The sequence below is a fragment of the Vigna umbellata genome, chromosome 7 (assembly GCF_029865625.1).
Source record: "Vigna umbellata cultivar VRB3 chromosome 7, Vumbellata_1.0, whole genome shotgun sequence".
Taxonomy (NCBI): domain Eukaryota; kingdom Viridiplantae; phylum Streptophyta; class Magnoliopsida; order Fabales; family Fabaceae; genus Vigna; species Vigna umbellata.
In genome coordinates, this window is record NC_142171.1 from 2,132,365 (window position 1) to 2,158,257 (window position 25,893).

At 31.6% G+C, this 25,893-nt stretch overlaps 1 protein-coding gene across 1 annotated transcript; it reads left to right on the forward strand.

Annotated features, from left to right (window-relative positions):
* Positions 1–12,957: 12,957 nt before the first annotated feature.
* LOC148194936 (protein NARROW LEAF 1-like) lies at positions 12,958–25,480 on the forward strand. Its single transcript, XM_088094191.1, has 6 exons — positions 12,958–13,237; positions 14,244–14,747; positions 15,587–15,730; positions 16,756–16,996; positions 18,111–18,611; positions 24,691–25,480. The coding sequence occupies exons 2-6, from the start codon at positions 14,256–14,258 to the stop codon at positions 25,116–25,118; spliced, it is 1,806 nt and encodes a 601-aa protein (XP_087950317.1). The 5' UTR covers positions 12,958–13,237; positions 14,244–14,255; the 3' UTR covers positions 25,119–25,480.
* The last annotated feature ends 413 nt before the right edge of the window (positions 25,481–25,893 follow it).

The window sequence follows — 25,893 nt, forward strand, 5'->3', positions numbered from 1 at the left end:
GGATGATTGGACTGGGAGAAAGAGAAATCCAGATAGAGACAAATGGTTGTTGTTTGTTTGTTTGTTTTCTGCGTAAAAATATTTCTTGCCTTATAAAAAGCTTTAATCTGTGGCCGTGTGTCTCTGTTTATTTTTGGTTTTTCACAAATATATGTTTCTTATTAAACACAAGCCTAAACCATTAAAGGTACAAACCCACTTTGGTTCATAAAGTATCTCTCTAATGCTGTGTTTTGTTCAAAGAGAGTCTTCATCTCTGTTTATAAGGTGAGCATCAAATTAAAGAAAGAATAGAAAACAAAAGGTTAATAATATTTAAAAGAAATTAAATATTTGGTGATGGAATTTTTTATTTAATTTAAAATATTTAAATTTATAATATATTTAAAACTTGACTAATCTTATGTTTTTTATTTTTATAAAAAAGAAATATTTGTATTAATGATTTACTAATGCAGGAAAACTTTTTTAAACCTGTTAGAAACTTTTTAAACCAATATAAAATGAAGGGGTAAAAAAAGTATTGAATTTCACTTTCTATACCTGAAACCGGTTTAAAAATTTGAATTGGGAAGCAATTTTAGATTTATAAATGAAAAAAAGAATTAAAAAACAAAGAGTGGTGGTGTAGGACGTGGTGCAATTGGCAACCTTGTTAGGGAGATAGTAAGCGAAACCACCACCAATCCAGAGATCGTCCCGAGACCCATTACCTGAACCACCAAACCAAACTAGAGCACGAGAAAGTCATCCAACCAAAAGCCAACAAAGATAACGCATCACAGTCTTATCGACAATAATGAAGGATGTGAATGCAAGAGAGAACGAGGATAAAGGAGAGTCACAAGACAGAACTCCAGAGCGCAAGAGAGAGAGGAGAAGGTTTTGATTTGAAACTTCAACTTTTAAATCGGTTATAGTGACTAATCAGTTTACTATAATCATTTTGAATTTAAAAAAAAAAAAATCAAGCTTTTTATACTTGTTAGACTCCAATTGATATAGAAAATTAATCGTGATTATTACAAGTTTGCTACTAATCCTTTTGTATACATATTATATATAAAACAAGTATTGAAAAGTTTCTCTTATCTACAAAACTCTATCGCATTAAGGATTCTTTTCTGACAAAAACCTTTTACTTATATCTAAACTTTCTCTTCTACTATATATTCTTATGAAATAGTTTTCATTGTTTGATGTGAAGTAACTTCATTAATTTTAGATGTTTTAACAATGTCACAGTGAGTAGAATTAACTATGTCAAACCGTTATAGATTGCATAAATAGTGGTTGCTAAATAAGTAAAAAAAAATATTATAAAAAAAGAAACATTTGAAAACAAAATGCTGTAAAAATGGTATTATTTCTTGTACTATGTTTTTCTCAATTTTTTTCTCCCCTTCTTTTCTTCTCTCTTCTTTTGAAACAATTGAGGTATTAGTTAGTAATTTTGTTCTTATAGTTAGACTTTTGATTCATTTTATAGTTATTTTTTACTTAATTTAATCTTCATATTTTTTAAATATAGTTAATGCAGTTCTTCTCTTATTTTGAAATTAATATTTTTTGAAAAATAATTACTTGTCAGTTTAATAAAAAGTAACCACATTTGAATTATTAAAATAAGGTCATGTCAAATTGTGAATTTAATATATCTCAATCAAAGAAGAGGAGGTAAATTGGTTTAAAACTCTCTTTACCTTTTTGTCAAAATTTTATGGTGTATAAGGTTCCTTTCAATTACCCCTTCAACTCTTCAAATATTTAACAAGTTAATAGACAATAACAATGAAAGAAATCAACACAAAGATTTATATTGATTCAACTCTTCAAGATTTTATGTCTACTTTTCTTCCAACAACTTGAGTTGGAAAGAAATATACTAATACCAAGGGTTAAGATTACAGAATACAAAATCTTAAGGATGATGCTACAGATACTCACACGAGGAATCAAGGACACACTCTTAAAGATGATGTTTCACGCACTCACACTAGGAACTTTGCCTACACAACAAATGTAATTACTATTCACAAAGAATTACAGAAAAACAAAATCTGATACAACTCTACTTGCAAATATTTCAAAGAATTAAGAATTCATACCCTTTCTTGATATTTTCACTCAAACAATGTTCTTATTTTTCAATTGATAGCTCTATGAATGTTTTTTTTTTCGTGCCTGCAAAAGAAATGAACCACATATATTTAAAAAAACACATATTTGTCAATTTTAATCAATTATATTATTTTTTTAATCGATTAAAATTTACACACAATTTTAATCAATTAAATGTTTTTCTTAATCAGTTAAAACTGAGAGAAATCTTCCTAGTGTACATCAGACCATTTTAATCGATTAAAATATACACACAGTTTTAATTGATTAGCTGATTTTTTTAATCGATTAAAATAATAAGGCCTAACTTTTGACAGTTTTAGCATTAAGTACAAATCACCATTAAATAAATTTTGAATTTATAACATATAGAATGTAACATAGTTTCACAACCTATTTAATCAAGCAAGAAACATTAATTAACATCATAAAAAACACTTATATATTTATTATCAAACCATTTTGAGTTACTTGGTTTGAAGGGCTTGAAGGACCCTTTCAACACGTCAATATTGAGTTTGCTTTATAAAATTAAATTAAACTTAATTTTTCTTATCTTAAAATAGTAATATGATAAAACTTAATATTATAATTATTTTTAAAATATATATAAAATTAGAAATTTTATTTTGTAAATTGATTTTGTAAAATTAAATTAAATTTAGGTAATTTTCCTAAAAGAAGTGTGTAGATGTTTTACTCAACATTGGGTTTTTTTTGGTGAAAAATAAAGTAGAAAAGTATTTAGTTTTATACCAATTTAAAATTATGAAATATTGTATCAAGTTAATAATTTTTTTATGTGAAAAGAAGTTAACTAAAGTGTGTACATCAATTTAAATAATTTTATCTATTATTACTATTATCATTACTATTACTATTATTATTATTATTATTATTATTATTATTATTATTATTTTGGTAATTATATATATTTAATAAAAAGTTCATTATAATAATTATTGACATATTTTAATTTAAATATAATAAAAAAATCACAAGTTTTTGTTTGAATTTTATTAATAGTAAAGACTCTTAAATATATATTTGGTTTAGTAATTATAGAATAGTCATTTTACTCTTGTTATTGTTTTATAAATTTAAAATCTTTAGTGATTTTTTAGAAATTAATTTTATTTTTTCCTTTAATAAATATATAGGTTACAATTATTACATAAGATTCAATTACATTAATCATTAATGAAGTTTAAACAAAATTAATAAAATTAAAATGGTTAGTTTTTTTCTATTATATTATATTTTAATACTTATTATATGTATGTAGGATAAATAAGAGAGAATTGTGATAATTGTTGAGATATATAGAGAAAAAACTCTTTATGCAAGATTATTAAGACATCTCTATAACCTATTCATCGGAGCTGCTTATTTAGACTCAACCTCCATAAACTTATTAGTCACGTCCATATAGCTCTAGAGTTCTAGAGTTGTCAAAACGGGTAACCCGTTTGACTTAATTCGGCCCACTACGGGTTGATCATTTAGTGAGTCAATTTAACCCGGCTCACTTATCAACAAGCTAAAAAATTCGAACCCGGCTCGACCTACCACGGGTTAGTGGGTTAAACGGGTTGGTTCACTAACTCTCTTAATTATAAGTTTTTTTTAAAATAAAAAAATTATAGTTTTTTTAAAATTCAAATCTAAATAAATTTCACTCTAAAATAATGTTAAACTTAAAAAATAATTCAAAATAAAAAAAATATCATACAATTTAATCGTAATCCAAAAACAATCACAAAAAGCGAACAAATAAGTTTTTAATATTGATAATTTTTGTATCACTTCTCCATCTATAGTCTTGAATAGATAAATCTATAATAGTTTTCTCTCTTGAAACATCTTTTTTTTATCTCATCTACAATATAATAAAAAAATGCTAACTAATAATATTAAAACACAATTAAATTAAATTAGGTGCGTTGGTGAGTCAATCCAGCTCACCACGGGTTCAACTCGGGTTAAAAACTAACCCGCATTAAAAAAATTATATTTCTTTCAAACTCAACTCAACATAATGAGTCACTCGTGGGTTACAACCTATTTTGACAGCTATGTATAATCTTCACTTTAAGAACTTTAAATTTTGTAAACTACGTAACTCGAACAAAACCTACTCTTTAACTTGTACATACAAATATACATTTAAAAAAATTGGCATCAATTTGCATAACAATGTACTTAATCCAATAAAGAGCACACAATCAATAAAAGGAAAAAAAACTTTAGATTAAAATAAACATAACAATTGATATTGTTGAGAAAACTCATAGGTAAAAGATTTAATATATGGATTGTGGTTAGGAATGATAATGAGTGGAGACATGTTTTATTATTCCATATTTATTTCTAAAAGAAAATTATTGGCATTTTTATATTAATATTAATTAGGTATAATATTTTTATCTCATATCTATATACTTATATTTATATTTTTTATCTATTTTCTTATTAGTTCAATATCAATTAATTATTTTTATAAAAAGATAAAAATCACGATAAAGAAAGTATGATATTTATTATCAAATATTTAATATTAAAATAATATATTCTTGTTTTTTAAATATAAAATATTTATAAAAAAATTATAATTGAAATACATTTCAAATAATTAGTAGAATATCAAATAAAATTTTCTCAAAACCAAAATATTTATTAAATTTGCAAACATTAATGAAATATAACTGATAAAATTAAAAAATAATTTTTAAAAATTATGAAAAAAAGTAAATATTCAAGTTTGAAAATATTTTTCTCTTTATTTCATTTATCTAAATTTTAATTAAAATTTTTTATACACTAATAAACATTATAATACACTACTTGAACGAAATTGTGAAAATAACAACAATGATTAAATTAATAATAATTGATATTTAATATAGATTTTTCATCTTTTGAACTTCAATGTTGATAGTACTAAATAAGACTCAAGACAAATAATGACATTAGTTTATTATATTATAGTAAATCAAATGTCATACTTATGAAATGAGTTAGAAAATAAAAATAATTATATAAAAATTATCAAAACAATATTCCAAAAAAATATTAAAATATTAAAAAAGAATAAAAATATTAAACGTACATCTTAAAAACATTTTGATATTCAATTCAATAAAATTGAATAAAGAAAAATAAATATATAATTAAAAGCCCGATAAGATGAGAAGTATCTTAAAAATTTAAGAATTGTTTTAGATATCATATGTTAGGAATAATAAAAATTGTTTTGGCAAAAAATAAAAGTTATTCATATGAAAAAAGAAGTAAGAAACATATAGAAAAAATAAAGATATTTTTTTTTTTTATATTATTTACTAAATGAAAGATATATGCGTTTGAACATTTGAAATTGACAGTCATGTGATAATAAATAAAAAATATTTAAAAAAGTATAAATAATTAAATGTTAGACATAAAACTATTTAATTGACTTAATAATGCACAATTTGAATATAACCATAAGGTTATGATAAGAAAATTACAATTTGAATATTAAAAAGTAAAATAATTAGAAAAGAAAGAAAAAAATGTGTAAAAAAACTAAAAACTAAGATTATATAGAGAGAGAGAGAGAGGTTGTTTAATAAATTATACATAATTTAAAAACTGGATGAAATAAAGTATTAAGATCATTATGAGAACACGACCATGATCAACATAAAACTTACTCAATGAAATTCAACAATGATACAAGTATTTATAAATCACCACTTAACATATTCTAGTAAGTGTGTTTTGGCCACATGCCGACGAAGTAAGTAAAAAAAAAAGTATGATAAATTGGGTAAAGATCACAGAAACTACTTTAGAAGCTTCTGGTGTGGTACCACCCTACATTATATTTTATTTTATTTAATAACAGGTGCAGATTCTGTATAGTTGAACGCAAAACGAAGCATATTATAATTGATTTTTTATTATTATAACTTTTAATATATAATCATTATATAAAACAGATTAAATTAGCCACCGACTGGATGGTTTTATTTTAACTTGTCAATTAAGAAGGAGAATTTTGCTACCGTGTAGTAAAAAAAATATACACCATTTAAAAAAAAATCATTACTAAAATTTGTTATCTAATTTTTTCACTAAATTTGCTTTAGCAATTCTTTATTTTGTTTTAAATACATGAAATAACATCATATTAATTAATCTTTTAATATTTTTAACTTACACTTTTACATATTCCCTATATTTATTAAACATTTTTGAATCCACTAATATATTTTCTTTCTTCTACGTTTGAAACTCGTTATGTTTTTTTTCTTCTTCCAAAACTCATTTTCCTTAGTGGTGTTAAAACAAATTCGGAGCTTAGTTTTCCTTTTAAATTAAAAGGTTCAGTTACACTTTTATAATCAATTTATTAATTTGTTACAAAATCTATCTTAGCTTTTTTTGACGTCGTATTTGAATTGTTAAGATTACATATTATGTTACTTAATACATTAAGTGTTTTGAGTTTAATTGAAGAAAGCATGTATAAGTGAAATAATAAATGGAAGAGAAATTGTTGATCACACATATCTAGTTCAAATGGATAAATCCAATGCTCAAGTCATAGTTCGACTGATTGAGCAAGAAAAATATTATCTTAATTATTTTTTTATAGTCTTTTCATTAAGTATTATATTGAGTGATCAAGTGATAAATTATATCATTATCTAGAGTTTGGGTAACGAAGAAACCAAGACAATTCTTTTTTTAAAAAATAAAGAATATTAGTCAAGCAACGATGTTTAGATACAACAATATTCTCAATAAGGAATAAACAAGATTTTATACGATTAATGACGACTTCTTGGCAAGCATTGTCACAAGTAGTAAATAGACAAAGTTTACAGTATTGAATCAACAAGACTTACTATATAGTTATTTAACTATTAAAAAATAAATAAATTTAATATTTGAACTATGAGCAAAGTTTATATTTTTAGTCTTACATTTTTTATTAGCTTAGGTATAAGGGGACCTATGAATTTATATATAGAACCTATTGTCCCTTGTAAAACCTATCTTGAGAATTGATTTTCTCTTTTAAAAGCAATCTTTTATTTTTTAAGGTCATTACAAGACTGCTTTTTATATTTTCTTTTTCAAGAAATTTTTCTTAAAAAATAATCCTAATTTCAATATTTTTTTAGAGTCTTTCATCATAAGAATGGAAAAATGACTCCATCATTCTGTCTTTAGGTTAAGTTCAAAATAGCTTCAATGTCCATATGATCCTAATAACTCTAACTTGTTTTAAAGACATGTGATTTTCTTTTTCACGTGGTTCAAATTTTTTCGTAGTAAAAATTATTCTTCTTAAATGTGATTATTAAAATAAAACTAAAAGAAAAGAGTAAAATAATAATAAAAATGGTTATATAGAATTAAATTAAAAACTAATAAAGTATAATTTAAAAAGGTGATAAATTTTTAAGTAAATGCACATTTAGGATTAATATGTGTGCATGGGTGGGGGATGGGTGTATGTGTGTAGTAGATGCATGTCTAAATTTTAGAGTCTGACTTATGTTAATCATGATTTTAATAATATTGGAGATATATAATAATTTATTCAGTATATATATATATATATATATATATATATATATATATATATATATATATATATATATATATATATATATATATATATATATATAAAAGTCTTCAAAACTAAGATCCTAAACAAAGTTTGGTTAAAGAATTAGACGAATCATGCACAAATAACTAAACACATATAAAGATTATACAAAGTCTACGAGAACCATAGTAGATGAAGGGTACATAAAAGCTAGTGCTATTAAAACGGGTAATCCAATCTGATCCACACGAGTTGATCACTTAATGAACCAACTCAACCCGATTCACTTATTGGTAAGTTAAAAATTTTTGAACCTGACCCGATCTATCACGAGTTAATGGGTTAAATAGGTTGGCTCACTAGCTCACTTAATTACCAGTTTTCTTTTTCAAATCCAAAAAATATTACATTTTTTTTGTAATTTAAATCTAAATAAATTTCACTTTAAAGTGATGTTAAACTCCAAAGACAAGTCAAAATAAAAGAAAGTATCATATAATCTAAATATAATCCAAAAGCAAGCACCAAAAATGAACAAATAAGTTCTTAATAATGATAATTTTTGTGTCACTTATCCATTTATAATATTAGAGTCTTGAATGGATAAATTTATAATAGTTTGCTCTCTTGAAACATGTTTTTCTGTTCCCGTCCATAATATAATAAAACAAAGTGTTAACTAATAATACTGAAACACAAAGCAATAAATAATTAAATTAAATTAGATGGGTTGCTGAGTCAACCCCTCACTACGAGTTGAACCGGAGTGAATTGGATTCTAAGTGGACCGGGTTGAAAATTAGTCCGTATAAAAAAATTACATTTTTTTTCAATCCTAACTCGGTCTGAACCCGTGGTGGGTGAGGTTGACCCGCGAGTTTTATCCCATTTTGACAACATTAATAAAAGCATATAACTATACACACTTAGAATGAGAGATGTTAGCCTTTGGTATGACATACTCAATCTAAGTCTTTTCAAAGGTATCAAGTTGTATTGAAATTACCTTGATTTCATGGAGTTGAGATTTGTATACCAATTGCTTAAAATGAGTGATGTTTAATTTGTTGGATGTTGTGATTCTTATGTTGTATAGGAGTTATGATGTGAATAATGATCATATATTTAATGATTATTTGTGATTGTTCATGACAATTATGACGAAGAATATTTGAGTTATAAATTTTATATACACTCATGTTTAAAAATAATTTTACTTAATATAATGATAACCTAGGTTGTGCTTTATATTACATAATTAAGAGAACTATAGTGTTATTTTGATTTCAGTAATGAAAATGAATTATCTTAGTATTATTTTAACTTCACTAATGTCAATGGATTATCAAGTAAAGTACATTTGTTTGTGTTTTTTTTTGTGATGACCTTATAATTGTATTTAATAAAGAAGGAGAAAATGTTTTTTATGTATGGATGACCGTTTAAAGTAGACATTGATGTTTTTTATATTTGGTTTCTTTTATGATGTCTAGTTAGGGGTATGCAAAATAAATTACACTGAATTGAACTATTAAAAACTATTGTAAACCAAAATGTAGTTTGCTCAAACTAAATTGAATTAAATCTACTTCAAACAAATTGAACTAACTTTGTTCTACCAAATTACACTACACTAAATTGCATTGAAAATGGTCAAATTATTTTTTAACACCCAATGGTCAAATTCAGTCAATAGACCGAATTTTCACCAAAGTTGATAAGGTCTAATTCAGCCAAATTAAGTTGGGATCGACTCGGTCGAATTTGGCCAAATTTAAGTGAGGGTCGACTTTGCCTATTTAGGCAAAATTTCGGTCGAGGTCGAGTCAGCTAAATTCGACCAAATTTTGGTTGTGGCTGACCTAGTTGAATTCGACCAAATTTCTATTGTGACCTATTTGGCCAAATTTCGGTTGAGGGTAACTTGTCTAAAGTTTGCCAAATTTTGGTCGGGGTAGACTCGGCTAAATTCGGTTAAGGTTGACTCGACCTAATTTAGTAGGGGTTAACTCAGTTTAATTTGGTCGGGGTCAACTCGACCAAATTAGGTTAAGATCTACTCACCCGAATTCAACCAAAGTTTGGTTGTAGCAAACTCAATCAAATTAGGTTAATTTTTGGTCGAGGCTAGCTTGGCCAAATTCAATCAAATTTCAACTATGGCTGACTAAGTCAAATTCAGACGAATTTCGATCTAGGCTGACTCAATCAAATTCGGTCGAATTTCAATTGGGGATCACTTGGATGAATTCGACAAAATTTTAATCATGACAGATTATGTCAAATTCGACCAAATTTTAATCATGGCAGACTTGTCTTGACCTTTGGTCTTGACCAACTTATAGTAATCACAAGCTCAAGCCAACTCGTCTTAATTTTTGACATGGGTTGACTTATCTTGGTCTTTGGCCTAGACTAACTTTGCCAGACCTTTGGACCCATCAACCCGGGATGACTCATTTAGATTTTGGGTCCAGATAAACTTATCTTGACTTTTGACTCATGTCGATTCGGCTCAACTTTTGGCTTGGGTCGACTCGGCTGAACCCTTCAACCCGTCTCGATGTTTAGCTTTAGCCAAATTGTTCAAACCTTTGACTTGGTTCAACTTGTCTCAACCCTTTGGAATGAGTAAACTCGACTTCACGTTCATACCAAGCCAATTCGAATACAATGGCAAAGCTTAGTTTAATCTTAGGGGCCTTTGGGTCCCAAATCTATTTTTCACATATATAAAATAATATATAAATATTTGTTTTATGTTTGAACATATTTTACATATTTAATCTCTTCAAAAAATTTATAAATCTAGTTTGATTCCTACATAATATTTTTGAAGATTCGTCGTTGCTCGAATCGAGCTTCAACTCGAGCTAGTTTGAATTAAACTTCTACCTTGGTCAGCTCAACTCGACTTTTGGCTCAGGTTTATTAGGTTTCACTCTCAATTAGAGCTGATTTAACTCGACCTTCTTCAACAATTGACTTGTCACACCCTTTGGCTAGACTCTTGGTCTAATTCGACTTGGTTTAACCTTCAACCCATGTTGACTTGACTTGACCTTCAATTCAGACCAATTATGCTCGACCTTTCAATTTGATCTACTTTAGCCGATCTTTGACACAAACTAACTTGACTCAACCTTTGACCTGGATAGATTCGTCTCGATCTTCGACCAGGGCCAACTTATCTCAACCTTCGACTTGGACTAACTCGTTTCAACCTTCAACTTGAGTTAACTTAACTTGACTTTAGGATTGGGTCGATTCAAGTTGACTTTCGCCCTAGCTCGATTAGGCTAGACCTTTGGTTCGACCCTACTTGACCCGACCTTTCGCGCAGCTCGACCTTCGGTCTGATTTGAATCAACACGACCTTAAGTTTAGTCAAACTAATATTGACCTTTGACCCGAACTGACTCATCTTGACTTTCAATCTAGGTTGACTTGTCTCGACCTTTGATCATTATTCACTTTCACCTTGACTAGACCAATTTTTCTCAACCTCCAACCAGGGTACTTGTCTCAACCTTTGGTCGGGCCGACTTGTCTTGACCTTCAACTAGGCCGACTCATTTCGACCCTGGCTTGGATTACTTGTTTCAACCTTCGGCTTGGATTACTTGTTTCAACCCTCGGCTTGGATGACTTGTCTCATCCTTTGGTCCTGTCGGCTCATCTTAACCTTTGACTTCGACGACTTGTCTCGATCTTGAGCCTGAGTTAACTCGTCTCAATTTTCAGCACATACCAACTCAATTCAACCTTCGTCATATACTGACTTAGCTCGACTTTGGTATGTATTCACTTGACTTAACCTTTGGTTTGGACTGAAAGTCTTGTATTTAGAAATTAATAAAATTCCAAACCCACTTATCTTGACCTTAACTCACCTTAAAAATGACTTTAAGAAAAGAAAAACTTATTTAAAAGGGTTAAATATGTTTTTATCCCTTAACTTTAAGTAAAAATTAGAATTAGTCTCTCTTCAAATCTTTGACCCAATTTAGTCTCTCAATTTTAGAAATGTGTAGATTTAGTCATTTTAACTAAATTTTGTTAAATTTATTTGACGTTTCAAACACACTTCATTATAACATTTGAATTGTTTACATTGTTTGACACTTTTTTTTCAATATTATTTAAGAAACATGTTTAAAACTTCAAATAAATTTAACAAAATTTGGTTAAAAAGACTAAACTCATATAATTATGAAAGCAAAAGAACTAAATTATTCCTAAGTTTTAAAAAAACTAATTTTAACTTTTACTAAAAATTAAAAGAAAAAACATATTTAATTCTATTTAAAATTAGGTTGAGGCTTACCCGCGTGTATCATATAAGTTAAATTGATACTAATGAATATTGGATAGCTTCAACACTGAGTTCATTCCAAAATATAGGAACAGAAAGATAAAATTCATTACATGCTTTCTTAACCAAACATAATAATGTGTTCACACTAAAAAATAAATTAGTGGATATGATTAATAGATAAAATCGTGCCAACCATTTTTTTAATATAAATTGGTATGTGATTTACAAGGCCTTGAATCACTTAACTTGTATATTATATTATGCAGCAACGAAGATGCACTTGTTTTCTAGAACACTTGATGGTGAACGATAAACCACAAAGACGAGTTCTTGCTAATGTCATATCATAATATTTTTATATTTATTGAATACGTAACTTGCATTTATATAAATTTTCAAAGAAAATGAAGGTATGAGCATGTGAGGAAAGAAAGGAGTGGAATAGACAAAAAATTATATAAATTTTCCTTCTTGTGTGTTGGGTAGGCTGAATTTTGTTTATAGGTAAATAGATAGAAAGATGAGAAATGAATTATTAAGATTGAAAGGATGTGCAACTTTTGGGGAGCAAACAAGGATGGCCCCCTAAACCCCACCCACATAAATAAATTCATAAATATCATATCATCTGTATCCAATAAATGTATATATATTATTTTCCTTATTGCCTGGGTGCCCATGTCTCCTCCATTAAAATTTCCCACTCATAATTGTTACCTGTGACGGGAATAGGATCTCCATAGCTCAAACACTTTTTAAATATTAATTTATAAACACCAGAAAAGGGTTAAAAGAATTAATATTAATAATACATAGTTTATTGTATTGGCATGTAACATAGTAGATGGTAGATACTACATACACATATATTAATGCTTTTGACAATCCACAAGTATAGCTATTAGCTAGTGCTCTTTCATCATCATCACCATCACCATTCTTTCTCTTTCTCTCTCCTCTCTCTCTCTCTCTCTCAATCCTCCCTCTCACACTCTGCACGACACAGCCAAGCTTGGGAATCCTTCTCACTATTCTAATGCACCCTATTGGACTTTGCTCTGACCAAGAGATACCCTTTTTCTGCAATCTTAATCTCCTAGATGATTGACACAGTATTTACATGTACTAGGGCATGAAAACCTTCAAGCTCCTTTTTTTCGACTCCATTTCCATTGCTCCAACATTGCTGATCGGTGAGTTTTCTCTGGTTGGGCCTGCAAAAATTCTATCTTTTTCGCAACCCTTTTCGAAGAAGGGGTTGCGTTTTGTTTTCGCACTGGTTGGGCCTGAGCTGAGAAGATTTGAGTTTGTTTTTTTTTTCTTTCTGGGACGGGTCTGTTATTGCACACACTGTTCGGCCATTGTTCCATTTTGGGTACCTATTTCTTGGAATGGCTTTCTTTGTTTGCTTTGTTTTAATTTCTCTTTCTCTATTCCGATGAAAGCATCTAGCTTGTGATGGGGTTCGGATTTCTAGGCTGTTAATGCATGTGGAGATTCTGGATTCTCTTTTGTTCACTTCATGATGAGTCGCTTGTTTCCTATAGTTTTTCTTCTGGTGGGTTCATTTTGAATACATCAGTTGAAGATTTGGTATGGCTTTGGCTTTAAGGGGATTGCAGTCCCAATATTTTGATGTAGTGCCAAAGAGGTGTGCCAAAGAGGTGTTGATGTTTTGAATGAAAATGTATAATCGATTACTCTAGAGTACCACTGTTATACTTGAGACCTTATATTTTATGTCTTCACATGATAAATTTCTGTAGATGCACTGGCCTTTACAACCGAAGAACTTGCCTAATGATCTCGATTTCCCTTAGTTTGTATTTTGCTTGTGTGTTGATTTTTTTCTTATATTTTGTGAAAACTTATGAAGTTTCCAGTTGAGATGTACTGGGGCATTCCCGTTTATGCTGTTTATATTATGTTCATGAAATAGTAATTTTTCACTTGTTAGGTTTATTTTATCCTGATGACGTTTACTTTGTGTGAACGATTTTCTTCTGCTGTATAAGCCAATAGATAAACCTGTATAAAATATGTTCTCTGAACTATTTTCTCCACCTATGTTGAAACTGGTTTGTTAATTGAAAAAACTTTGTAGTTTGAGTATAAAGGTCATGGTGTTTTTCATTTGAATAATTGGATCCGGGTCTTTCATTTTTTAATTTTATTGAAGATACGTTTGGTGTGATGTAGGAGAATTGACCGATGAATCAGAACCGATTGGACTTAAGAGCTCATCATTCTGGATCGACGCAATCAGAGGAGTCCGCTCTGGACCTGGAAAGGAGCTACTATGGTCATCTTAACCCTTCATCTAGTCCTTCACACTTGCAACCTTTTGCTGGAGGTACCCAGCATTCTGAGAGCAACGCTGCCTACTTTTCATGGCCTACATTGAGTCGCTGGAATGATGCAGCAGAAGATAGAGCCAACTATTTTGGGAACCTTCAAAAGGGTGTGCTGCCTGAAACTTTGGGTGGATTGCCAACAGGACAGCAGGCTACTACCTTGCTTGAATTGATGACTATTAGGGCATTTCATAGCAAGATCTTACGCAGGTTCAGTCTGGGCACTGCAATTGGATTTCGAATTAGAGGAGGTCTTTTGACTGATATTCCAGCAATTCTTGTCTTCGTTGCCCACAAAGTTCACAGGCAATGGCTCAACCATGTTCAGTGCCTACCTGCTGCCCTTGAGGTGGGGAATTTTGGTTCTTCTGGCTATGTTGCAGGTTTCTACATGGCTTTAGTGCATCTCCTCACACTTTTCAATAAAATTATTGATGTTTTACTTTTGTTGTTTCAATTTGGTTGTCTTTGTATTATGTATTTAGTATTTTACAAATAGGTAACGTACTGCTACTATGGTTTGTGGATTTATGAATGGAGAAAAAGAGAAAATACGATAGATACTAGTAGATATGGGAAATTTTTAAAATGTTGGCTTGCTAAAACTTTTCACTATTCTTTTTAACTTTTCAGGATGATGTTGCAAATAAACAATGATTTAACATAAGAAACAGGTGCTGGTTATTCAGAAATTCTTGGGATACCCAATGAATGTGTTATTAAGGCTAATAAAAGCAGTATGCTTCTCCACATGCTTATAAAGCACAATCAATATCATTTAGTTACTTTTGGCCTACAATGGTCTCTTATCAGAAAATGATTAAGAATTTTCTAGTATAAAAAAATAAGCTTCTCTCAAATTATGTGTATGGAAATCTGGTTGCATTAACATAAAATTTTTCTACATGTTTTAGATATCGAATGCTGATAGAATAGTCTACCAAACTACAATGTGTTCTTTCTTTTTAGTTTTTGGCAATTTATTTAAACATATTTTATGGATGACCAGTAAGCATACTTATTTCTTTTGGTGCTAACCTAACTTATTATAAAATGTATTTTCCTCCAAAGTTACCATGTTAAATCAATAATGGAACTTTAGCACTATTATTCTAAAGTTTGTTGTAATTTTCAATGAGGCTTTTTCTATTTAATGATGCTGAAGTCATTTCTTAATTTTCGAAACAGGGACCAGGAGGTGTTTGGTGTGATGTGGATGTTGTGGAGTTCTCCTATTACGGCGCACCTGCACAAACCAGCAAAGAACAATTATATACGGAGCTTGCTGATGGCTTAAGAAGAAGTGAGTCATGTGTTGGCTCAGGTTCTCAGGTACTTCTGCTTTGAAGAATCAATTTCCTCTGTATTACATTTTCTTCGTACTAAATTCAAGTAAAAGGAAAATCGTGTTTATTAATTTGATACTAGAGAAGAGATTATCATCCTTTCTGTTATGGTCTTTATCCTTTTATTTTTATGTTGAAAGTAGTATATATTTTGATATTTAGCACTTTTTCCTTTTCCAAATAGATTATAATGGTACCAGTTAATATAATTGGCATTTATTTAAAAAAAATGACATTTCCTCCTGATTCAAATCATGGCATGACAATAAATTAATTTTTTTATACGTATTATAGATTTTATTTTATGTTTCCACCCATTCATTGGTCTATGATGGTAAATTCTCGATGATGTGTTATTCGTGTACGATTGAAGTATTCATATGAATGATGAAAGGCAAAGTTGTTATTATTAACTGTATTCCAATAATAAGTATTTGTGTCTGGTAACCTGTAAATCTGTCTTAATTATTGGTGGGATTACTGAATTGACAATTTTCATTTCTTGATTTTCTCTTAACAATTCAGGGTAAGGCATTTTCTTGTTCCTAGCTTTTCCTTATGGTTGTATGCACCTGTATTATCAAGTCACCTAAATTGAAGTTACAGATTTCTTGTTTTTAATGGACATAGATAATAGTTTTCATCACAGAAATGAATTTCTTTAGATACATTTCTTAAGTATGAAATGGTGGCTAAAATGGCCGAGCAGCCATAGTTGCAAACAAATAATTCTCCATTTAGGGCATTGATGGTTATACTGTGCTGTTGACAGACGGCTTTATTCTTTTACTAGATAAAGAAACGATGCTGTACTAAACTCATCTTCATTTGTTTTTGTACTTTTAACTTGCTCAGATACTGCTTTTCTTGGATTTGTTCTTATTTTTCTTTTTTCCAAATATTGATTTCTTCTCCTCATTACCTACCTTGAACCTCCATGTAATGCTGGCATCTATCTGAAGTCTTGGTAATTATTTCCCTTTCTTCCTTTATAATTTCTTCCCCTTTAAGGTTGCAAGCCAAGAGACATATGGAACATTGGGTGCTATTGTCAAAAGCCGAACTGGAAATCGAGAAGTTGGCTTTCTAACAAATCGTCATGTGGCTGTTGATTTAGACTATCCAAACCAGAAGATGTTTCATCCATTACCACCCAGTCTCGGACCTGGTGTATATCTTGGTGCAGTTGAGAGGGCAACATCATTTATTACTGATGATCTTTGGTATGGAATTTTTGCAGGAACAAACCCAGGTAATGTGGTTCTAATTTGGAGATTATCATGAATATTTTACTGGTGATGATCAGCAAGCTGAAGTTCTCAGTCAAGCTATTTGTCCATCTTAAAATTTGGGGTCTAACTCGTCTTTAATGCAAATAATAGGAACTAAACTTTTGTTCCTATTGCTTACATGATGATGTTGAGTTTCTTTACATAACAAGATGTTTCTTTAGAAAGTGTTTTGATTTTATTAGAAACTACTAACTTGGGAAAAAGAGGAACTTTGTGCCTCTTTGTATCCTTTAAAAAATAAATGAAAAATAAAAGACAAATCTGAAGGTTAATTAATAAATAGGTGGGTGGTTTGTGGTGTGCTGCTGGAGGATATGAATTATTTGGGGAGTGTAATTACTGAAGTAAACGAGAGAGAACAAAGACTAAATAAAAAAATAAGATTGTGGGAGAGAAATAACTGTTCACACGGTAATAGTTACAAAGGGTAAAATAGAGTATACAAAATGTGTACGCCAAGACTTTATATCCCGTTTCTGTTTAGTTATAGATGCAAAAGAGTACTGTAAAGAAGTACCATATAGAGGAAAGCTACATCTTAATTTCCTAAGGGAATGACCTGTACTCAGAATTTGAAAGGCTTAGGCTAAGATTTTAACAATTATGGTTTTACAGTTAGAGATGTTTCTGTTTAGAGAATTATCTTGAAAAGTGAAATCTGTTACGGTGGAAAGAAAATGTAATGTTGGGAGTTTTTCTGCTAATTATTTCTGTGAGGCATTATATTGTTTTGCTCGACATGAAAAAAATGTGCTGAATAATCCATGGTGTTCTTCCTGCAGTTCCTCCACAGTAATGACTACACTGATCTATTGTCTTGGTTGTGCTTGAGATCTGATGAGCCCTATAGTGTAATTTTGGTTTCATTTTCATCCCAACATTACATTATATGCTAAATCTAATTCTTTCACCCTACCTGGAGATGTTTCACTTTAGTAGTGTTTTAAGTTCTTATATTGTCAAATTCATGATATTCTCATTTCGATTTTGTTGGTTATGATTCTGGCTTAGAATTCTGTTGGATCCCAACCCTTGACTGATGCACATGCACATTACAATTTTGTATTCTTGCAGAAACATTTGTGCGAGCTGATGGGGCCTTCATCCCATTTGCAGAGGATTTCAATATGAACAATGTAATTACAACTGTAAAAGGTGTAGGTGAGATTGGTGATGTAAACATCATAGACTTGCAGTCTCCAATCAACAGTCTCATTGGAAGACAAGTGGTTAAAGTCGGAAGAAGTTCTGGTTTGACTACAGGGACTATAATGGCCTATGCCCTAGAGTACAATGATGAGAAGGGGATTTGTTTTCTCACTGATTTTCTTGTTGTTGGTGAGAACCAGCAGACATTTGACCTTGAAGGTGACAGTGGAAGCCTTATTCTTTTGACTGGACAAAATGGGGAGAAGCCACGTCCTGTTGGCATTATCTGGGGTGGGACAGCTAATCGGGGTCGATTGAAACTAAAAGTTGGTCAACCCCCAGAAAATTGGACAAGTGGAGTTGATCTTGGTCGACTTCTTGATCTCCTTGAACTTGATCTCATTACTACAAATGAAGCACTCCAAGGTTTGCTAACATTCAGTTAATAATGCAGTTACCTCAATATTAAAAGTCTGCACTTTCCAGTGTTTATTACTTCACAATTGTTTGAGACTTTATGATCTAGGCAAAGAAAATGAAGATAAAATTCAGCCTTGGATAGCAAGAAGAAATATTCAAATGAGAAGGTTTTGAAGCAAAAAGTTACTTCAAAACCTCGACCACACCCTTGGATAGCACCTTCTTCTCCTTGGGCACCCCAAGCAAAAGACTTAAGTTTATATAGTCTGTTAAAACATTCTAAACTATTTTTTATGATTATTTTTCATATTTTCTCATCTCAGGATTTGTTACAAAATTTCTCTGGTCTTCATTAGTTAGGATCATGATTAGAATAATTTGTTCAATCACTACTCCACTTCTGAGTTCCCTGATAAGTTGTATTTTAACTCCATTATTCTTTTTCTTCTTTCAAATTAACTGTTTCTCCTGCCGTGTCATCTTTATAGCTTGAATTTTGTCTGAGTTTTTATCTCCACCACCATGCATTTTACCAGCATGTTTCAAATGGCTTGGCTCCAAATTCGTTTCCTCAGCTAACAGAGCATCCATTTGAAATACATGGAAGTAGGATTAAATGACATCAGATTACAGAAATTTAAACACTCCATTGCTGTCCCAGAGTTGAGAAATTTCTAGACATTAAATGGTGACTTTCCCATAACACCACTGCACCAGTACACATGAATTAGAATAATAAAAACCAGTGAGTATGTACTCAGCTGATGTATGTTTGTGTATATATAAAAGACGAGTACAAGCATATCTCAAAGAGGAAGGCTACAACCTATGTTCCTTAGCCTAAAGCTAGGTACACCCAAAAACAGCTTTATGTTTTCCGATCACTACACAATAATAGTCAAACATAATTTTAATACTCATCCTCAACCTGGAGCATATAGATTGTAAGCACCAAGGTTAAAACATATAAGTTGAATTCTAGGCCTCTCAAGGACAAGTTTACAAGTGGCTAGAGACATAGATTTATATTTAGCTTCTGCATTGGGGTGGAACAATGAAAAATTGAATGATCTGCCTCACTTTGTTCCAATCCAAAAGCGTGCATAGTGTGACTGAATTTATCAAATCAAGTCTGGGACAAGACCAAACTGCCCCTTAGCAACAAATTTGGTAGGTTGTTTCATGTAAATTTCCTTCTCAAGATCACCATGAAGGAAACCATTTTTAGTGTCAAGTTGAAGTGACCAATGGCGAATAGCAAGCATTATACATAAGAGCCTAATTGTGCTGAACTTGGCCATGGGAGAGAAGCAACTCAGTAGTGAAGCCCATAAATTATAGTATATCCTTCGGTCACCAACCCTTTTAAGGCAATCTACTTCGTCACTAGGTTCAACTTAAACAACATACACCCATCTACAATTAACAGTCTTCTTTTGCAGGAACAAGATCCCATGTGCCATTGCTTGGTAGAGCTTGTTGCCATGCATGATGATCAAGTGCCTCATGAATGTTTGGGACAATGGTGGCAGATAAAGAAAATCTAAAAGTGGAATATGATGGAGACACTGATAAATCAAAATTGTAAGTAGGATATGGATTACGAGTAGGCCAAATACCCTTTCTAAGAGAAATTGGCCAATTTGAAGTGGAGTAATGTGAAAGAGTTGATGGAGAAGGATCTAAATCATGAGACTTTGGGAAGAGTAGTGGTAGAGCTCTGGGTGTGCTATGACGATATGTAAGGAAAGGTGGTGGAATAATGTTGGACTGGTTTTCATTAGGGTTGGAGGTAGAAGAAACCAAAATTATTGGAGGACCAAAGTTTGGAATAAGTAGAACCTATTGAATGGCCACATGAGCTTCCATGGAGGATGAGAAAAAGGGTGTTCTCAAAAAATGTAACATAAGATAGTATCTTTTGGTAGTTGGACAGTAGCATTTGTATCTCTTTTGAAGGAAAAAATATCTATAAAACAATTTAATAGCCTTTGTAGAGAGTTTGTTTAAACCTAGAGAGATAATATGAACAAAACAAGTAAAACCAAACATCTTTGGAGATATATGTGCTTGATGAGGGCCTAACAAAGCACGTGGTGGAGCCTTTGGTTAAGCAAACACCAGGGTTGGGTCATGCTCTTTGAGGCATACCTAACCTTTTGCTGGACAGAACAGCGGTGGCAGCCGGTGACCAGAGACAGCAGACAGTGGTTGACTGGTGACAGTGCTTTGATATCGACTTGAAGTTGAATGATAAAAGTCAGTTTGTATACTCAGCTGATGTGTGTGTGTTGTACAGGCATATCTCAGAGGAATGCTACGGCCGATCTTCCTTAACCCAAATCTAGGTACACACTGAAGAACACCTTTATGTAAGCTGTACACTACAATAGCTATCATAATTTTAACAAATACAAACAAAGCAGCATACCTTTTTTCCTTGCAGAAACTATTACATGTCATTTATTACATGTCTTACACACCCCCTGAAATCTCAATGGGGATGAGAAGAAAGTATTTTAGTAACATTTACCTTGTGTCTTGGTAAAAGAAAGTGAGCTGAGGAAACGGCCCACTGATCTTGGGCTGGAACATTGAACAAAAGAACTGTATATCCAGAACCTTCTCCAGGACAAAGAAAAGATCAATTTCCGTATTTTCAGTTTTTGTTTGGAGAACGGGACTATGAGACAGTAAAATCAGTTTGATGGGATTCAATTAGTTCCAAAACCCAAATTCTAAGAAGATGATGTCAAAACTCATCCTAGATAGTGTAGGCGTTGAAAGGTAGTGTCACTTACTATATTATCCATGCTCTAAGCCTGATAGTGTGGATGGTGAAGGGTTGTATGGGGAAAATCCAAGTCCCGTGGGAGCTGGAATATAGGGTATAGTGGGGAATGACCTTTTCATCTTATAGTTACAAATTTTCAATGATTGTGATTGAAACTTTTCATTTTTTTACATTTTTCATTGCTTAATTATTTTAGCTTAGATTTTTTTCTTTTCACTTTTTTTATAATGTGACAAGGTGAGGACTTATCTATGTTGTGTGTCCACCCAATTTTAATGTAATGGCTTATTGCTTTTTGACTGTCTTATTTTTTTAGTATTAGTTTTTAGAAAATAAAAGATATTTATGTGGAACAAGGCCCATTCCTCTATTCAAGTTGTCCCATGGTCTCTTAAAAGACAGTGGCAGAAATGTTTGGAAATCTGTAAAAACGTGGAGTTTAAAAGTTCACATATTTATCAGAGCAATAATCATTGTGTGGATAAACTAGCTACTATAGGGTTAGAAAATCAAATTTTGTATGAATGGTATGATGGGATGTCATCTAGGTTACAACATGACTTTTTTCATAATAATTTTCAACTACCTATGCTTAGAATTGTTTGATTTTTATTATATGGGTTTAGCCCTCCATGTTTTTTGTATATTTATTTTTTGTTTATTAATAAATTTTTGCATGTGAAGGCAAATGATTGTTGTGTTTTAGGATGTCAGCATAACTGAGATATCAAAATACATAGTGATGTCTAGTATGAATTTATAAAATAGAAAAAGAAAAAAAAGAACAAAGCCCATTGGTGTTTTTAGGTTTGTTGACCTAGTTAGATTTATTCACTTGTTTGTACGCCTTTCCATTAACACTTTCAAGAAAGATTTTTAAACTGGCCAGACTGAGGCTTTCAGAAAAAGTACATGTAACAGATAAATAAGTCAGACCCAGGTTTAATAATAATGATGATGTGGGCCATGTTTCGCCCTGCCAAAGCCTGACCTGTTTAGACTTCTATTTGGCATCCTCATCCTAGAACCTGCTATGTTTTGCCCTGCTCTGTTATTTTCTTTTGCCAATGTTTGGTTTACTGTCTCTCTACTCAAATCTCTACTCAAATCTTCCCTCTTTGGTATTGGGCATTATGAGAGAAAGCAGTTGATCTCATGGCTTTCCTTGAGAGATTAGCTTGGCCCCTCAAATTCGCTAGAATTATTTATTTTCTTTGAGGCTTTCCCAGATAAATCAGTTTGAACCTGCTAGTTTTCCAGGTCCCAAGATTTTCCATGAGTCTGTTGGTGTCGTGACAGTCCTAGAGAATCATCCCTGCCCACAATTTTATTCATCATGGTTATTGTGTATTCTTCAACCAATTTTTCTATTCTTTCAATTTCAAGGGTCATTATGTGGAAATAATTTTTGCATTTTTTATTTAAACATATTTGTAAGCAACAGCCTGTGTGCTCAATTTCGAACATCATTTCCTATATTTGATAATGCTGTTATTTTAAAAGTATCTAAGATCAAGCAACTTCGTTTATGGACAAAGTTCAGACATCTGTTTATATCTGATTCTCATGAGCAGAATCTTTAACGAGTTACTGATTTGATTTTCAATCAATTTTCTTCTCTCTCTCTCTCTCTCTATCTATTGTCTTTCCCCCCATTCGTTCTTTTTCATTAGATATAAAACAACTACTTCCGTTTTCTTTACTGTTTTTGGTTCAACTTTCAACTCTAGATCAAGGAGGCTTTTTGATTTAGATATTAAGGCTGATGTCTTTATTTTTTTCAACTCGTGTAATTTTAATGTTTCAATTTCAAATAAAGAAAACCTGTTTATATGTGTTTGTGTGTGTGAGTGTATGTATGCAAGAGAGTGTGTGTGTGTGGCATCATCTCATATGATTAGTTTCAATATTTCTTGATTTATTTGCTTATTTAGTTAGGATTATGATCTAGTATTAGTATAAATAAAGGTTTATGCCATCATTTTTTATTTACATTTTAACACATTACAATATGCAAGAGAATATTTTTTCTAAGCTTTATTCTCTCAAGTTCTTTCCTCAATACCTATAACCTTATATTTTCAACATGGTTTCATAGCAGTATTTTCTTCCATGACCTGTTACTATTTTGCTGCCGAGCCAAGTTCTATAAATCTAGAGCTCTACTTTATGTCGTTGACAATTTCCCTCATTTCCTCGTTAGTAGTCACTCACTGTGTTTCATCTTCAGTTCTTAGCACCTCATCCTTTCATCCTCCTGGCATCTGGTTTAGTGGCTTCTTACACTCACTTTTCTGCTGCTAGCTGCCAACATTTGCAGCTGGATGTTATTTATCGAGAATTGGGTAAATCAGGATGGTAATCTGTACTGGTACTATGGTGATGGATTTCTTACAATGCATAAGAAGGAAAGCTATGGCCTCATCAGCTATTAGCTAGTACAGATGCAGAAACCAGAAAAACAGAGAATGAGAATATCCTCTAAAGAAGGAAAAGACAACCAGAGAGAAAAATTACATCAGCCCCCACTCTCCCTATACTGCTGCCCTATTTCTATCACGGTACTACAAAATCTTGCAGCAGAGAATTCGTTATTCTCTTCCTTTCACTCTTACGCACTCCCATGTGCCTTGGGTCCTGTGCCAGCTGTTTATTCTTCTGTTGATCATCACTTTTACCAATTTGCGTTGTCTCCACATTATTCCGCTCACGTTCCTTGTTGGCATTAATCAGTATTGGGTCTGTTACACTAGACACCCTTGCTAAGAATTGTTTTTAACTGATGATTGCCAAATTAGATCTCCCAAGCCATTTGCGTGCACACACTATGTCTCCTGCTAACCATTCAGCCGCTGTTTTGGTGATCCTTCAGATTGACAACACCAAACTTTGAATCTCCCAAGCCATTTGTGTCCGCACATTGTCTCCTGCCAGCTGCAGGTCATTAGGCCTCTGTTTTAGCGAGCCTTCAGATTGAGACCATCAGATCATATGGAACGTCCAATTTACCAGCCCATTATACAATATCTAATTTTCATCCACATGGCTGAATGACTTTTAAGCCCCTTAAAATCTCAAGCTCCGATGAGAAAAAATATGATGAAATTTGAAAGTTTGCTACTTCTGATATATACTGAATGCCATATATAGAGGATTTAAGGCATGGCTCATTTTGCCAACCTTTAGAAATGGATTTGGAGCGTCAGTGGAAATATCCTAGCTTATGATGGTTTATTTCATTGTTGAACATTTACAGCTGACTTTTCCTTTCCTTGTATGTCATTTTTGTAGCTGCGGTGCTAGAGCAAAGAAATGGTCCCTCTGCTGGAATTGACTCTACAGTTGCAGAATCCTCTCCAACTGTGACAATAAAAGAAAAACTTGAAGAGAGCTTTGAGCCTATTTGCTTGAATATCCCACATGCTCAAGTTGAAGATGAACCCTCACAGAGAATCAATCCATCATTAAGGCTCTGTGGGTTTCATATCAGAAATGAGATTGAAACAGTGCCAAATGTAGAACACCAATTCATACCAAGTTATGCTGGCAAGTCTCCAGTACGTCACAGCTACCTGAAAGAAGACATGGAACTGAAAAGTCTAGCTGAACTTAGGAGTGGCCCTGGTGAAGAAAATTTTGTTTCCTTGCATTTAGGAGAGCCGGAAATGAAGAGAAGAAAGCACTCAGATCCTTCTTTTTGCATCAAAGAATTAAAGTAAGTAGTAGGTTAAAAGATGAAGTAAGATGCAGCATATATACCAGATGAAGCGACTGTCTCATTTGCATGGCCTTAGCATGTGGTGCCTATCATGGGAGGAGCTTCAGCAGAAAAGGGTAAACAAGGTTCACTTCTGGATGATATTCTTATTCTTTTTTTTCTCTTTTATAAATCTTGTTTAAGCAAAGTGATATTATTCACTTGTGGGTTATATAATATTTTATAGAGGACAATTAGCTTGTTCTGTGTTGAATGATTTATACCACTTTTGTAGACTTTGTATTATAAGCACTCCTGATGGAGAAGCAGCTATTGTAAGTTAACGGAATGTGAAATATATCCTTGTTAAGCAGCTTCGGTCTATTTAGTATCATGTTTTATCCTCATGCTCAGTTTATAGTGTTAGCCGTAAGTTTTGTTTCTTTTTTTCCTTTTACTATGCAGTTATTGTATTTATGCAAGGGGAAATTTAATTTCTAGCCCTTCATGGAATTCCTATGGCGATCTTTTTGTTGGAGATGTTAAGGACGAGTTCAATTTTCTTTGTGCTCACATTTTGTGGTTAGTAATTTTCTCAGGTAATGGACTCAATAGCAAGCTCAGTCTTTTGAATTTGTGCTTCACAAAGAACTAATTGAGTGTTTGGTTGCAACTTTGCATTAGACACATTTCGTTGACTGTCTCTTCCTGCACCCTCATTTTTGTTTCCATTGTCCTTTTTGGATTTATCATCTGAAAGTAAAAAATGATCTTTGAATTGTATGGTTTAAGAGCTA